At 47.1% G+C, this 18,046-nt stretch overlaps 1 protein-coding gene across 1 annotated transcript; it reads right to left on the reverse strand.

Annotated features, from left to right (window-relative positions):
- LOC8059319 (L-type lectin-domain containing receptor kinase IV.2) lies at positions 4,447-13,631 on the reverse strand. The gene is made up of 2 exons (XM_002467131.2): positions 11,353-13,631; positions 4,447-6,602 (listed from the first exon to the last, which is right to left on the reverse strand). The coding sequence occupies exons 1-2, from the start codon at positions 13,453-13,455 to the stop codon at positions 4,896-4,898; spliced, it is 3,810 nt and encodes a 1,269-aa protein (XP_002467176.2). The 5' UTR covers positions 13,456-13,631; the 3' UTR covers positions 4,447-4,895.

The following is an 18,046-nucleotide window of genomic DNA, read 5'->3' on the forward strand; positions in this document are numbered from 1 at the left end:
GAGAGAGGGTTGAATTGCTATGTTGAAGCCCACACCACTGAGAAAGGGAGGTCCAGCGGCTCGAGCCATGGAAAAAGGGAAATGAAGAGGGAGAGCACATTGTGAAGAGAGGGGAAGGTGGAGATGAAGAAAATATCATAGGCCCGACTTAACTTGAGTTCTAGTTAAACTGTGCAAAGGTATTATTGTTGTGGGTTTGTATGCATTAATGATGAGTTATTAGGGATAGAGACACGATCACAATATTTCCACAAAGCATTTTTATGGAACCTTTTTTTAGCAAAATGTTGTTGAGACATGGTTTTTTAACCCGTTGCAAAGAGCATGAACAAAGACGGTAGTTTAGAAAAAAAAACCATGATGTCTTACGAAAATAATTTAGAAACCATATAAAAAATATACTTTTTTTCTAAAAACATAATAGAACTTCGTCTATTATGATCATAAATGAGTGCAAGTCTTCTACAACTAAAAAGACTAAAACAGAGACATTTTTTTGTGCGGTTTTGGTTTCGTCAGCCTGCCCACAACCGATCGTGCGTCCGCCGCTGCGCGGTAACTTGGAAACCCCCCGTCCCCTCCGTGATCCCCTCCCCCTTCCTTTCTTCACCGTGAGCACTTCATGGTCTCTCTTCCTCCTCTCGATCCCAACGCATCTCCGCCCGCCGCGAGTCGCGCCTGCGCCGGAGGCCGCGCCCCGCTCGCTGCGAGCCGCGCCTACGCCGGTGGCCTTGCCTCCCGCCGCGCAGCTGCCCGCACCCCGCCCGCCGCGAGCCGTGCCACGCCGGTGGCCGCGCCTCGCCCGCCGCGAGCCGCGCCTACGCCGGTGGCCGCGCCTCCCGCCGCGAGCCCGCGCGCACGCAGTTGGCTGCGGCCCGCCCGCTGCCCGAGCTCCACCCGCCACGCAGCTCCTCGCACGCCGGAGGCCGCGCCCCACCGGCCGCGAGCCCAGCGCCCGCGCACCCCATTGGCTGCAGCCCGCCCACTGCCCGAGCTGCCGTGCCGGTGGCCGCGCGCACGCCGTGGGGATCCAGGATCGAGATGGCGGTGGGGATTTGTACTGGCGGAGGCATCTCTACCAACTACTACACACCAAAAATTCCTACAGAAGGAACACCACATGAAAATTCCTGCAGAAGGAACACCATATGCATGGTGAGTTTCTTAATTTTCTCTAAAACATTTAGGTCCTGCCATACCGAAGAATGGTCTCGTGTTTAGGTGATTTGGATTATGAGGACTTTCTATAAATGTGGCTTGGCATGGGTAACCTGAAACTGAATGCATCTAGGATGATGAGCCATGCGTCGCCTGCTTTACTTGAGTTGTTCAGATTCTGTTCAATTGAGTGAAGAGCTGGTTGCATCATTTATTCATCGGCTCCAATTTAGTGTGACCACCTTATAGTACACTTTAATAGACCGTTTGGCTTTCTTTAGTAACTTTTGATGCCTAGATATGAAAATTCGGTTGATAATTGTTCTGCAAAGATGGTTGGAGAACTGGCAAAAGAAAGCAACATTTTCTAAGGCTTCTTAGAGATGGATATTGGAATCATCAGTTTTATGTTGTTGCTTTACTCAAGATTTCTCGATTTCTATATATAGGTTTTAACTTCTCTTCTATGGCTATGAATGTCAAATATTGCCTGTACAATAGCTGGTTCCTTGGCTAGCAATATAAAAGATTGTACTTACGTCATGTCTTTTCTTCTTTTGATGCTATTTGTAACTATTCTTTAGAAGCACTGGTTTAAGAAGAAAATGGAGGGGATCATCTGCCAAGGACAAGGCGACATCAGATTCTTCTATCTCCAAAATCTCTGATTAAATCAAATGATTAATGCTCAAATGATTAATGCAAACAGTGATGGGTGTCATCTTTATTGCTTGGATGGCAATTTGCTATGTTGTGATGGTTGTCCAGCTGCATTTCAAAATGTGGGATCTTTTGCCTGAAGGTGATTAGAATTGTCCTAAGTGTTTACTACAGAATAATGGTGTATAGAGGAATATTGCAAATCCTATTAGACGGGCTGAGATTCAAGGAATCAGTCCACGTGGCATGGCTGACTATACTTTGGCACTTGCAGCTATCTTTTGGTGTAAGTTGTTTAGGACCCCTTCCTCTGGTGTTACATGTATATCTTTCTGAATGATTTTTTAGGCTCTGGTAGTCTGGTGTGCTTTTTAAAAGATGTCCCTCTGCTATATGACCTCCTATATTTTTCAAAAACTACATAGTGGTATAATCCAACTAGGATGCTGAAACTTATCTGCAAATTATTGGTTGTGATACAATCCAACAGCCTCTTGTTCAGGAGAAACCTGAGAGTACTTTAGTGTATGGTAGGTCTTGTTAATATCAACCCATAGCTTCCCATTCTCTGAAAATAGCCAATGCCATTTGCAGATAAAAGTATACACTAGGTAAATGTTGAAGGTCGACCGTGCAACTAGAAGAAGGCAAAAAGAAGTAGCAACATAGGTTTCGGAACAATTTTGGTGCACTGAATAAGAAAACAACACAATATCTGAATCTGTTATTTGTTATAAGAGCTTTCTGCAGTACGTTTGCTCCTGCTAGAGAGTTTGCCCATGATAGAATAATTCAGCTTCAAGGTTTATATCTCCTTTGGTTCATCTTGCATTGGGTTTGTCACACTGATTCCACTCCATGGTTAGGTACCTACTGCTTGTCTAACAAAAATACGATATTTTAGCATTAGCAAATATTTGTCTCAATGAAATCCAACATGTTGTAGTACCTGGCCCTTGCATGCTTACATTGTTTAGTACATCTTCTTTCAGCTGCTGGATTCATGGCAACAATTGATCAATGCAGTCAACACCAATGCAGGGATCAGAGGCATCCTGGAAGCCCTAGCCCCAGCCCACAGTGATGCTGCTTCAGCCTGCCATTTGGTTCCAGACTCTACAACACCCGTTTTTCCATGATGAGGTTCAAAGCCCGTTGGAAACCCGCTTGTTTGCTCGATTGCCAGTTGAGAAGTCTGTTCCAAATTCTCTATATGCTGAAAGTAACGGCAAGCTCTTATGCCCCAGTTAAGAAGTCTATATTTCTTATATTGTCACGAAGAATTCACTAATTTTATACCCCTTTCTTGCAATACCAATTGCAATTGGTAGTTTTAGATATGGCTAATGATGATGGTGCATTGCAAGTCGGCCAGGATGCCACAAAGCTATCGTTCATCACGTCCTTTTTAGTAAATATTATTAGATACATGTCCATCAATTATTATTACTTATTATCTTGTGACCTTATTCTATAATGACCTTGTATTACACAGATAGCCTTCCCAATGACTGAAGATTGTTTTCATATGAGGTGTGCAATTTTTAGTAAGAAATAAATTATTTTATTTATTTATTTTTGTATGGTGATAGTTTTGAGCTGCAACATATGAAGCAGTTCCTACATGTATATTTGAACCTTTGATTCGGCAAGAGGAGTCAGAGCTTTAGTTAATACATGTGGTTTATTTAGAGTTGTCTTAATACGAAAACTATTGCTATTGCTACTCCACATGTTACAATTATAGTGCATATACGTGCCGCCTCAATTTCTTCACGCCAGCCGTGCACTGCATCGTCTTCAGCGTCAGGAGGGAGAGAAGGGTAGGGGTTTAGCTTTACGTTTCGTGGGGCATATTTATATGATGAGTGTAATATACTTTGTTTAAGATTTTGTGATAGATTTTTCAAGACATGCAACCCGTATGACAGGGACTAATATTTATATATATACTCAAACCTGTGTACAAGATAGTATGGAGATGCAGCGGAACTTATTCGTAGATTTATTGGTATACAAAATAAACGGATATCGGAAATTTTTCTAGCCGATATAAAATATTATCTTAACTGTATCACGAAAAGGTCTATAGAGTAGAGTTTGTGAGTGTGATGCCACGCTCTCCATGACTATGTTAATTTCACGAACTTTGTATTTTGAATTAAATGTCACTTTAATATTGGTATTTAATTTATAGTATTATTATCTTATCGTGCTATCCGTGTATTTTTAGTACAAAAGTTTAGTTACCCCGTAGCAACGCACGGTACGCTACCTAGTATATTATACTAAAACTAAAAGCTGCCGTTGCGACTAAACTTGCAGCGATAGTTTGAACACAAGTCAAACAAATCATTTTTTAGGATGGAGCCGATAAAACGGCGCCACCGATAGAATGATCATGATCAAATGCACTGCTGCAGATTGCATTTGTTTTGTCCGCGCGTCCTTTTTATTTGGATTGGACCAGCCCTGTTGAATGTTGACTGAAATGTCCTTGTTTATTAATTATATATCCTCCACTGCTTTTACCTAAACTTCACATTAGCCATTAATTTTGTTGGAATCTATGAAGGAAACTTCCAAGCAACATTATTCAAAGACATAGTTCTCCTACACATTCTCGTGAAAGAGGAATTTCCAATCATATTAGTTTGTGCTGTGAAACATGTTACCTGTCGTTAAAACTTTTCTCCCTACCTCTCTCTCGATTGACACTTGACACTATAGCACAGAAGAACACATAGACATAAAGTTAGTGAACTATTATCTATTTTCAAGATACTAGTAATTACAATATAGAACTCTGACGCACATGTACTCTGACTGAGAAGTTTGGTAAGAGCATACCTAGAGAACGGATTAAGATTAGGGTTGTTTGTCCTCATCCAGTGGGATACCACAATTTGTGATCAACAAATTTTGTGTTAAGAACAAACAAATACTACTCGATAAGATTATCCATATATGATCAAAATTAGCATCACGCCAAATCGCAGTGGAACATCACAATTAGCATCGCTCCCCCAATCGCAGCCTCCACTCCAAAGGGCGGACTCGTACCTGTCCGTGTCATCTCATCTGCCGCCGGAGAGCGCGATTCCAGACATGGTGGCGACGCTCGTCGCCGCCGTCGAGGTTGGACGCCAGACGAACCAGGAGTCGAAGAGAGAGTGGTGCCCCTCCATGCCCGCGAGCGTGTCTAACGTCAGGTAGGTCGCGGGCAGCTCTGGCAAGGGCGCGCTGCCGTCGAGGTACTGCGTGACCTGCCGCATGGTCGGCCGCGCCGCCGGCGACGGGTGCAGGCACGCCAGCCCCAGCCGCAGCACCAGATCGGCTTCCGTGGCGTCGTACTCCAGGCCAAGCCTAGTGTCCACCGCGCCGGTGATGGAGCCCTTGCGCCAGTGCCCGAGCACCCAGTCCACGAGCACGAACCGGTCCCCAACCCCAACGGCGGCGGCGTCATGTTCCTCCTCCTCCTCGATGGGCCTCCGGCCGCAGGCAACCTCCAGTAGGAACGCGCCGAAGGCGAACACGTCGGAGAGTGTGGTCGCCTTGCCGGAGCGCACCAGCTCCGGGGCCAGGTACCCCATGGTGCCGACCACATGCGTGGTCTGTGGGTCCGTGCCATGGTCGTACAACCTCGCAAGGCCGAAGTCACCCAGCCGCCCGTTCATCTCGCCGTCGATGAGCACGTTGCTTGCTTTGATGTCTCGATGTATAACCACCTTCTCCCACTCCTCGTGCATGTAGAGTAGCCCTGCCGCCACACCTCTGATGATGTGAAGCCTCTGAGCCCAATCCAGGACGGGCTTGTCGTCGCCGCCATGGCAGTGTAAGTGCTTGTCGAGGCTGCCATTTGGCATGTAGTCATAGACCAGCAAGAGCTCCCCTTCGCGCCGGCAGTAGCCGAGCAATGGCACAAGGTTACGGTGCCGGAGACGGCCGATGCTGGCAACCTCGGCGACGAACTCCTTCATCCCTTGCCTGGACTCGTGAGACACCTTCTTCACGGCAACCTCGGTCCCGGAAGCCGGGAGCACGCCCCTGTACACCCTGCCAAATCCGCCTGCTCCGAGCAGTCGCTTGTCCCTGAAGCCACCGGTGGCGTCGTACAGGTCCTTGTACGCGAACCGGTGTGGCCCGAACTCCACCTCCCAGTCTTCGCGCAGCTCGGCGTACCTGAGCCGCCGTCGGAGGACCAAGCACGCGACGCCGACCGCTGCGAGGACGGACACCGTGGTGGCTATCGGCAGCGCGATGGTCAGCGCCTTGGACCGTGGCTTTGGGCCGATGCGAGGCAGCTTCGGCAGCTTGTCGTAGTCGAGAGCCGGAGCGGCGCCGTCGAGCGCGAAGCTCCAGCCGAGCACGTAGTGCTTGACAAGCACGATGCTGGACGCCGACGAGAAGCCGACGTACGCCGTGTCCGTGATGACCATCGAGAGGTTGATCTTCGTGGAGATGAGCGGCCTCCGGGGCCTGGGCCGGCGCGCCGGGGCCATGGCCACGGTGACCTCCGCCGTCGCGGCGTCGTAGTCCAGCCACACCTGCATGGGGTCCCTGCTTATCAGGCTCAGGTTCCGGAACGTGCCGTCGCCGTCGTCGTCGTCGTCGAAGTACCCCGCCGGCGCGGCCGCGGTGGAGTTGAGGCTGTTGACGTCGACGCCGACGTGGTTGTTGTTGATGTCGGCGAACTCCGGGTTGCGCACGGTGTCGAGCTCGACGGCGAAGACGTGGTTGCGGGCGTCGCCGTTGTCGGTGCCGTTGAACATGCCCAGGTACTGCTGCGGCATCGCCGTGGACAGGTCCGTGGTCGGCGCCACCAGGAACGCGAACCCGCTGGTGCTCAGGTCGAGGAACTCCGACACGATGGCGAACACGAACGTGGTCGAGAAGGACGACACCGCCGCGGCGGCGGCACCAGCTGTCCCCGCCGGCGCCCGGTGGAACTTGACCGGGTCCGGATGGAACGCGTGGCCCTTGGACATGTTGGTGTCGTTGGTGAGCTGAAGCAGACCGGCCGGCGTGACGGTCGCCGTACCGTCGAGCGACAAGCCCGCGCCGCCGAAGCCGTTGTAGGCGAACTCCACGGCGCCACCATGGCTGGTGGCGGCGACCATTACCGCAACCACCACCATCGGCAGAACACGGTTAGCAGCCATGGCGCTGCACACTTGTTGCCACATCACAGGGACACTGACGAAGGCTCCATTAGTCGTCTCGCGAAGTCATCAAGCCACGAAATCTACTCTTGTGATAGCAAGTCCCAAATCAAGTACAGTAGTAGCTAGCACACTTCACACTTGAGGCTGGGAGCAATGGAGACCCACAACTGCAAGAAAGGGCAGGTCACCATGAGAGCGAGAGCGACCTGCCATCATTCGTCATCCATATTCAACAATGGGCGGCGTAAGACTGCAAATGAACTGTGGTTGCGTTTCATTTCCTTCCACGACCTGCATGTGTATAGTATACTTGTATCTGAACGTCATCGCTCACGGTGTCGTGCTCAATTGGAAATCTCTACTTGTACTCTATAACAGGTGGCACTAAAATTTGTCAAGAGTGCATCTAGACGATGTAACCTGAACACTCATCGTGGCCAGATAAATCAAAATCAATGTGGACACACCCACATGGTGATATGGACCTCTTGACCAAGACTAATTGGACCGCCAGCAGGAAATTTCGTCTGCAAGTGTCGATCAGTATACATGTCACTGATAATAGAGCGGAGCTAGTACCTCTGAGATTTTTTTGGACCACGACTTGAGTGTCGCCTGAAAATGCTCCATGTTTATGTTTTCAGCACGGCAAGTTGACCTAAACTTTAGTTAGATGATTGATAAGGCGCTAGCTAGTTTATTAGTTGCGTGGGATCCAATCAAACCGTTAGAAACAAAAAAAATCAGTACTATAACAAGTGGCACTAAAATTTGTCACATCCGTCAATGGTGCATCTCGTTGCAAGCGGTGTTTGGATGAGGTTGTTAAAGTTTAACAGGTACTGTAGTATTTTTGTTTTATTTGACAATCAGTATTAATCATATACTAATTAGGCTCAAAAGATTCATCTTGCAAATTACGCTCTAGCCATATTTTTAGTTTTATAAATAATCTATATTTAGTACTTTATATATATCCAAATATTTGATGTAACATGTTTGATATAACATGCGGTAAATACCGCCCGCAACCAAACAAACTCTAAATAACCACACAATTCCACGCGCTGAACAGGACAGAACTAATCGCTAGATTTGACCTGAGCACACCACTTCATGTGCTTCGCCTAGTACTGATGAATCTGTGGCAGTCCTCTACAAGGTAGGTGTGACATCTTTTGGTTTTGGAGTGACTCCAGGTCCATGTACCAACGAGACAAGGTAACGTCCCAATATAGTACATTAGATCCCACGTGTCTTAGCTCTAGCTCTTGACAAAGTGAGGGCCACATAATTTCTTTTCTTTTCTTTTCTTTCGATCAATTCGGGGGAGTTCCCACCTACTTATATTTAATCGAAGGAGCTAAAAGCTTGAACAGATTCAGCATACTTCTAAGGCTTTAAAAAATTGCAAAAAAATTTAGATTCACCATTATATCGAACCTTACGGTACATACATGAAGCATTACATATAGATAAAATAAATAACTAATTACACAGTTTACCTATAATTTACGAGACGAACTTTTTAAGTCTAATTAGTTTATAATTGGATAATATTTGTCAAATATAAACAAAAGAGCTACAATGTCTATTTTGCAAAAAAAAATTAGAACTAAACAAGGCCTAACATACCAGAAAGTGTACATAGTTTTAAGAGAAGAGGTGTGAAGAGATAGAGCAGAGAGCATAAGAAGTCATGGTTACATCAACCTTGCACAAGCCAAGGCATTGATCAAAAGACAATCACCAAAGAACACCACCACCCACCCACACACATACTCAACCATGCACCATGATTATTGTGCTGCCACACCAGCCCTCGTAGCTATGCCGATCCAGAGCCATACTCTGTGATGGAGCACAATAGAAAGGGGACTAAAGGTGGTGAGAGATACTCCAACCAAGGCACACCAGAGACAACAATCTCCCTTTAAGCTAAAGGCAACACCTTTCACAGCATATACGGGTTCCACGTACCATAATCTAATGCCAAAATAAGGAGAGAAATCCTTGAAGGGCGACGACGGAAGAGGTGGACCACCCGCATAAGATTTGATGACACCATACTAATAGGAGAGCGCCGACGGAGCAGAGGCGGCAAAGGCGAACACTCACCGGCTCATGATAGGAGTCGAACTTGCAACATACCACCCATATCCGTCGCCAAGCAAGCACGGAAAATGAACGGATGAAAGGGAAAGCAGAAGCAACTTAGCATAGGCCACAAGCAAGCCTTGGCGCTATCTGTGAGACAACCACGAATCACCGGAGAACGCCACAGCAGAACAACATACTCGCCGCTGCACCACGATTATTGTGCAACTACACCATCCCACGTAGCTACGCCGATCCAAAGCCTTTCTCTGTGATGGAGCACAATGGAAAGGGGACTAAAAGCGACGAAGTAGAGGTGCCAAAGGCAGACATTCACAGTCAATTGCAATGCTAGCCATGTCCGTCGCCAAGTAGGCTCAAGAGGTAAAGTTTTTTTTTGTGTCCTTCAGAGCACATGCTCTCACCTATTAAATTCACATTAAGAAGTGTACAAACATATATTTTAATATGAATCTAACAGATGAGAGCATATGCCCTCAAAAAAAAAAAAATACCATGTTCGGCTCAAGAGATAAAAGAATATAGAGAGGGAGCAAAGAGGCATAGGACATGGTTCGCAAAGGTGGAGCACCTTCCCACGCACCTCGTATGGCACTTTCATTGCACATTAATCCATGAGTCATCACCGGTCGTAGAAAAGAAAAGTGGAGATTCAACACACTAGCACCTCCCACTGGCGGAGCCACCGCCTGGCGACCCCGGTCAGCCGGCCGGGCTCATCCACAAAGCGGAAAGAAAAATTATATTTATATTATATAAAAATATTATATATTTTTAAATAAATATTTATGCACAATAAAAAATATCCGGGCTTCCGAAAGTTTTTGGCTTAGTCACTGGCACCTCCCAACGCACTAGGTACGCCGCTTTCGCTACTTGTTCAAGCATACCACCGCCCGCCATGCACCACGAGCAGCCGGCCATGAGCACGCTGCTGCCGCGCCGTGTACGTGCGCTGCCTGGGAGTCGGTCGGCCTCTGCCGCTGCAGGCCACTGGAGAGGCCGCTGCAGCCAGCACGCACGGGGATTGGAGGTCGACGCTCTCAGCCGCCATCGCTCGCCCGCGACCGTGTCCGTCCGCCAGCCATCAACTAGCTGGTAGAAACGTGTCCTCGTCCGATGGCCTGGAGGCGCCGGATCTAGGAAGGGTCGACGGATGTGAACCCACGAGACGCAGATCCGGTGCTCCGATGGCCATCTCGCTCGCCGCCGCTAGTCCTTGTTGCCAAGGGTCACATTTCTAAGCAGTCCAATATAGTACATTAGATAAGTTGGAAACTTGGAAAAATCTGTTTTTGAGATTTCAAAAACTTGGATAACAACCAGAGGACAAGTTCGGGACTACTGTTTATTTTACTAAAAGAAATACTCGCTCCATCCAAAATTATAAGTCATTTTTTAGAGTTAAAGCATTTTGACTAAATTTATATAATAAAATAATAATACTTATGATATCAATTAAGTATTATTAGATTTCTCATTAATTATATTTTCGTATACTTATTTGATGTCATAAATCTTCATAATTTTTTTTATAATTTTAATCAAACTTGAGATTCTTTGAATCTTCAAGATTTTTAGAATATCTTATTATTTGGAACGGAGGAAGTACTAAGGGCCTATTTGGTACAGCTTACAACAGCTTTATGAGTTGTTGTGAGCTTTTTTTTTGTCAAACACTTATTTCCAAAATAGTTTTACGAGTGAAGTTATTTTTTCTCTCCTCTCATAAAGACATAAGTTGAGATAAAGCTGAAAAAAGTAGCTTATTGCAGCTCTCTCTCTCATTTCTCTCTCTCAACTATGCATGGAATAGTTGGTGAAGCTATTTTGCCAAATACTTTTCAAAAACAGCTCAACTTCATCTAGAAAGTCACTCGTAAAACTATTTTCTAAAAAAACAGCTTTACTAGTGAAGTTGAACTGTGCCAAAAACAACTCTAAGCAGTCCAATGATGCATCATTTGCACATTTGGCATCTGCCCGGCGTCATGAATCATGTGAGGCCCCGTTTGTTTTAGAAGGAATGACTTCTATGAAAAATTCCGGCGTCATTCACCTCTAACTGATGAGTCCTAAGTCATGTTGTTGATGCTCGGATCCTCATTAATTGTCACATTGGTCACCATTCTAGGCCTGTGACACTTCTCTGATCGGCAGCGGCCTAGAATTGACTGCAGACTTCAGAATTCGTCGCGGCTCGCGGTCTCGATCACCTTCCACCGGAATGTTCCGAGGACATGGCGCCCGCGCTCGTTACAGTCGCTGATGAGGACGGATACGACGCGGCGTAGGAGTCGAAGCCCTGGTTCTGCATCATGGCCAGCACGGTGAAGCTCTGGTACGACGCCGGCGGCTCGGGCAGCGGCGCGTCGCCGTCGAGGTACTGCACCACCTGCCGCATCGACGGCCGCGCGGCGGGCACCGGGTGGGAGCACAGCAGGCCCAGCTTCAGCACCAGCTCGGTCTCCTCTGCGGGGTAGTCGCCGCAGAGCCGCGTGTCCGCGGCGTCGGCGAGCGCACCCATGTGCCAGAGCTCCAGCACCCAGTCCACCAGCAAGAACCGGCCGTCGTTGTCTCCGCGCTCGATGGGCCGCCGGCCGCACGCCACCTCGAGCACGAAGGAGCCGAACGCGAACACGTCCGTGGCCGGCGTCACGCGCCGGGTGTGCGCGAGCTCCGGCGCGAGGTACCCCATTGTGCCCACCACGTGCGTGCTCTGCGGGCCGGCGCCGCGCTCGTACAGCCGCGCCAGCCCGAAGTCGCCGAGCCGAGCGTTCATCTCGCCGTCGAGGAGCACGTTGCTGGCCTTGACGTCGCGGTGGATGACCACCTGCTCCCAGTCCTCGTGTAGGTAGAGCAAGCCGGCGGCGACGCCCCTGATGGTGCGGAGTCTCTGCTCCCAGCTCAGTGGCGGCGTGCCGTGGTCGTACAGCCACCTGTCCAGGCTGCCGTTCGGCATGTAGTCGTACACCAGGAGAAGCTCGCCTTTCCGCCGGCAGTAGCCGAGCAGCTGCACGACGTTCCGGTGACGCAGGCGGCCGATGCTGACGACCTCCGCGACGAACTGCTTCATCCCTTGCGTCGCGTCGTGCGACACGATCTTGACGGCGACCTCTGTCTTGGACGCCGGCAGGACGCCCTTGTACACGCGCCCGAACCCTCCGACGCCGAGGAGGTGGTTGCCGTCGAAGCCATCGGTGGCGTGGAAGAGATCCTTGTAGGCGAACCGGTGCGGGCCGAACTCCACCTCCCACTCCTCCCGGAGCTCCGCGTACCGGAACCGCCGCCACGCGAGGAGGGACACGCAGGCCAGGACCGCGAGCGCGAGGAGTGGCATGGCCACCGGCAGGACCACGTCGAGCGCCTTGGACTGTCGCTTGGTGACGACGCGAGACATCCTGGGGAGCTTCGTGTAGTCGAGCGTCGGCGCAGCGCCGTCCACGGCGAAGCTCCAGCCGAGGACGTAGTGGCGCGTGTGGAACGGACCCGTCGACGACGAGAGGCCGACGTACGCCGTGTCGTTCACCACCGCCGAGAGGTCGACGGCCACGGAGATGAGGGGCTTCTTGGGCTTGGGCGCCTCCACGGGCGCCAGCGTCACGTTGAGCACCGCGGCCCGGCCGTCGTAGTCCACCCACGTCTGCATCGCGTCGCCGCTGAAGAGGGACAGGTTCCTGAAGGCCGGGCCGTCCGTGTCGTCGGCGTAGTACCCCGCGGGCTCGGCGGCGAGGGACACCAGCCCGTTGATGTCGACGCCGACGTGGTTGCTGTTGATGTCCCGGAACTCCGGGTTGAGGATGGTGTCGAGCTCCACCGCGAAGACGTGGTTGGTCGCGTTGCCGTTGTTCTGGTTGTTGAAGAGGCCGAGGAACTGGCTGGGCGACGCCGCGGACAGGTTCTTGCTGGGCGCGACGAAGAAGGCCAGCCCGTTGCCGCTCACCGTCACGTAGTCGGAGACGATGGCGAACACGAAGGTCGTCGAGAAGGACCGGGCAGTGCGGTTCTGCGCCGACGCCGCCGACGCCCTGTCGTGGAAGCGGAGCGGTGCCGGGTGGAACGCGTGGCCCTTCAACTGGGACGTGACGTTGGTGAGCATGAGCTTGCCGTCCGGCTCCACCACGGCCATGCCATCGAGGTCGAGCCCCGCGCCAGTGAAGCCGTTGTAGGTAAACTGGCCGTCACCGCCGCCGCCGGCTGCTGGCGCCGCCGCATGGCTGAGGCCATGGAGATGGAAGAGAAGCAGAAGAAACGGGAGGCCGGCAGTGGCGCGCATCGATCTCTTCCCACTTGGAGCAGAACACCAGCAATGTGTAGGTGGCAGGATTTGTGTCTCAGGCAAGCAAGCGGACATGAACACATTTGAGGTAGAACTGCAAAAGCAACTACTAATTGACTATTTTATTTCTTTTTTCTATGATCACATAAAAATGGAAGAAAGATCCACACTTTCTTCTCGTTTCTGTAGCGAGTCAAACGCGGATTTTCGGTCTGATAACAACTTGGCCAACACAATAACCAGGTAACAAAGAATTTCCCGTCGTTTAGATCCTAAATCTTTACATACCATAAACTTTACATTCAAATAGGTGTTTAGATGCTTCACAATTTTTTGGTCTGCAAGAGACATGACACGGGTCTCTAAGCAAGTTTACACAGTTTTAGGGCTCCAAGGTCTCGAATTCCTAATCTTTACAGCCAAGTTTTACAAGCCTCCGTTTAGATCCATTCTTCCAAAACGTGCTCATTTTTCCAAAAGTTTTAGCTCTTTGGCTGCATGTAAACAGGCCCTTATTAGTGCACCACCAAACATTTTCCAGATGATCTTTCTCGGATGACAGGTCAGGTAAAAATACCGAAAATTTACAGTACTTAACCAAAATTACTTGAAGTCTCAACATAACTGATGGAATCAAATTTTACTAGGTAGTTTTTATCTGGTATAGCTCTCATCGGAATGACGGAACCTGCCGGAGAGCCAGGTAACCGTCCAAAGAGTTGAAACCCTACCACTACCACTGTCTCCAGTCATAAATGGTTGACACCATTCACTTTTAATTGTCTTCGACTTTTAATAATGATCACTCTTTTTTACTACTAAAGTATTGGGTATACCTATCTGTTCAAAATGTAGGTTGTTTTCCATTGTGGGAAGCAAAATTGTCTAACTTCGATAAATTTGTAAAATGCACAAACTTCTATGACATCAAATTAGTTTCATTAAATTTATCATGAAATTTTTTGATAGTATATTTGTTTGGTATTGTAAATATTAATATATCTTTTTATAAACGAGATCAAAGTTAGAAAACTTAATGATTTATGACAAAACTAAATTATACTTTTCAAGACAAATATACACATGTTTTTTCCTCTCCAAGCTAAGTATTTTGGAAAATATTGATGGTCAAAGTTTTGAAAATTTGACCACATTCGCCCAAACTGTCCGGTACTAGTGACTGGAGTTAGTTAATGCAGTTATCATGCTTAAATGCTTTGCAGCACCGGCCAAACCAAGCAAAAATAAGGGCCTTGTTTAGTTCACCCTGAAATTTAAAAACTTTTTAAGATTCCTCGTTACATCGAATCTTGTGACAAATGTATGAAGCATTAAATATAGACGAAAACAAAAACAAATTGTACAGTTTACTTGTAAATCACGAGATGAACCTTTTGAGTCTAGTTAGTCCATAATTGAATAATATTTACCACAAACAAACGAAAGTGCTACAGTATCGAAATCTAAAATTTTTTCGGAACTAAACAAAGCCAAGGACGAAAAGAATTCATCGGCTACAGTTATGAGGATAGGGACATGATCACTGATTTCTACATTTAGAGTTGAATCAATTGTTGATTCATGGTATTTCTGATTCAGAAGTCAAGTCAAGCTGAAAATGATGGCAAGACATGTAGGTAACAGAGGTTTCAAATTCGAAGCTTCCCTGCGCATCAATCACATATTGAGAGAACAGGTGGAGGGCTGCTACAGGTTCAAGGTCAGTGAAAGGCTTTGTCAAAAAAAAAAAAGGTTAGTGAAAGGAGCTTGGACAGGGAAGTAGGGAACAGAGCATCTGAATATCTAGACTTCACGGACGATTTTACTGGAGAATTTGTTGAAGGCTAATGGAGTTTGCTGTCTGGTGACTTGTGATAAAGGTTTTGAGGCGGTTGGATCTTGGAGGCTTAGGCATCCCCAATTTGGAGGTAATGACCTGGACACTACAAATCAGGTCACAATGGTTTAAGAAGACCAGAGCTGATCGGCCATGGACTGACTTTCAGGGTGCTTCCCCTTTGTTAACACGATTTTGTGTGAGCTAAAAGATGAGCACAACTTATAGCGCATGGCTGGTGTGAACCTCTTCTCTCTAATACAATGAAACACAACTCTTCTGCGTTTTTAAAGAAAAAATAATTCCGAATTCTTTTCCACATTCATCTATATAAATTTGCAGCTCTCGATTGAAAAAATGATTTAATGTGGAACAGTCTTTTTTTATGAATGGACAGGCAGATGTTACCCGAGCTTATTTAATTGGTAGTGTATATTACACAATGTACCTTGTCAGGCTGCTTAAAAGGCAATCTGCGCTGATCAAGCTCAAGTCATCAAGATGATGATGACCTGGGCAACCTCTTCGCGATTTCCTGCCAGAGATATTCATTAGGTTAAGGTGATTGCCCCAAAGACCTAAACTGGGAGCAGAACATGAACATATTGTGGCAGGAAGACTAAACGTGGAGCAAATGTGCTCAACATTTCAGTGTGCTGGTCAGAATATCCACACAGAAAGGTTACTTTTGGTTGTGGTGGTGAGAATAGGAAAGTATCAGACCTGCTACACCTAACCTGTAAAAAAATATCAATGATTTGACATGTAAATCTGTTCTTTAAATCTCCAAGAATAAGACAACTAGCACACAAGAGACAATGACCCAAACCAAATTCACAAGTTCTGGGAGTTCCTTTTGGATGGGCCAGACTCCAGCAGCCATACTCAAAATTTTCGTCACGTGGGGAACACATTAGAAATGATAACTGCAGAAGATTTGACTAGCGTATGGTCTTGATCGTGCTTTGTTTAGACCACCTTGATCCTGATTGGGATCGGGGGTTTCTTGATACTGAAGGAACTAGTCAGCAGTGCAGTCAAGGCACTAAACATCTGATCCTTCTCCGCTTCTCTTGCTGCCAGTCTTCAGTCTTTTTGCCAACACTTTTGCAACACTCCAAAAACTAAAATAATGAGCCTAGATACTTTTTGTGTTCTCATTAGTAACTTTGTCAAAAATAATGCGCAATATGCTCCTGATACACACCTCAAAGAGTTGGTTTATGTTATCAGCCGTTTTTGCAGATATCTCAATGAAAAACATACTATTCCTTTCTGCATACTCTTGCGGCGCTTCCTTCAACAACCAAAGCATAATATCATCAAAACCTTTAACATTTACTATTCAGAGTGATAAAGTTACTAAAAGGCCCAAAAAGATTGTGATTAGCAAACCCTCCAGCATTAGTAGCTAAATGAGGGGAAAACGTATTTCTGTAACAATACATGTCATGGCAAACAATAAAAAAACTGTACACCTAAAAAACGTCATATTGTAACAGATGATTAAAAAGCCAAGAGAGCGACTGGCAGATGAAAATTGAATAGAATTACTTTCAATTCCGTTTTAGGTTCAGGAAGACTATTTATATTGTTTCGTAGTTTTCCATTGATCCTACTACATATACTACCTCCATTCAGCATTCAGCGTTTTTATTTGTACTAATCATGGACCAAAACTCCATAGATACCCAGCCCAGGCACTTGAAGCGAAAGTTCGCAGCAGCATTGCCACTCCCAACCGATTAAGGCCCAGTCTAATGGAATGGAAGCCCGAATTGCAGCGTGCCTACACAACCACAGAAGGTGATACTCTCCTCGTTTTGCTGCCTGGAAAAGAACAGACAGCAGCAGCCCATCCACGTGAGTCATATAGTATGGGCCGGCCCAAGATATTAAGTTTTGCTCCAGACCAAGTAGGCCGACAATGTAACGGGCACGCTAGATGCGCCAAATCTGTGCCGAGCAGCCTAGTATAAAGTGGGTACCTCTGGTTAGTCCGTCCACGATGGTTCGCCTGAATGGCCCAGCAGAGCCGAACCTTTCGCAGCTCGGGTTCCAGTGAATTCGGCCTTGTTGAGTTGGCGAATATTTTTTAGGTTTCAGGTACGTAGTGAATTAATAAAGACAGTGCTCCACTCAAAAAAAAAAAAAAAACTCAGGTTCCCGTGACGAAAATAAAATGCAAACGCTGTAACGTTGTACCCTTTTTATTTTTCTGTGTGTGTACAACGCGCAACGTTGGAATTGGACTCTTGGAGGTTTGGATTTGAACACTGTCCAAATAAACTGTAGCAAATAATTATTTTTTATTTATATTTAATACTTTATATATACACGGTAAGATTTGAATTTTGAAATTTTTGACCTAAACAAGAGCTGATTTCTGGCAGTCTTCAGCATACACTGTATTGTATATACTCCCTCCGTCTACGAAAGAGTCAATTTCTAGAGTTGTCCTAAGTCAAACTTTTTAAACTTTGACTAAATTTGTAGAAAAAATGCTAAAATTTATAGTATCAAATTAGTATTATTAGATTCATCATATAATATATTTTCATATAATGTGCATTTTATATTATAGATATTGTTACTCTTTTTTATAAAGTTAGTCAAACTTTAAAAAATTTGACTGGTACGGATATTAGGAATTGATTCTTTCGTGGATGGAGGGAGAGAGTACTATTGCTGAACCCCGCCACGTGCCGACCATGCACGCCGCGCCGTGACGCCTGAACGGGCGATTCCTTGCATCGCAATATGCCAATATCCACGGCTAGGCGGCAGCCGCCAGGGCCAGGCCAGCACGGGCCATCCTCGTCCTCGCTT

This window comes from Sorghum bicolor, chromosome 1, assembly GCF_000003195.3.
Source record: "Sorghum bicolor cultivar BTx623 chromosome 1, Sorghum_bicolor_NCBIv3, whole genome shotgun sequence".
Lineage (NCBI taxonomy): Eukaryota > Viridiplantae > Streptophyta > Magnoliopsida > Poales > Poaceae > Sorghum > Sorghum bicolor.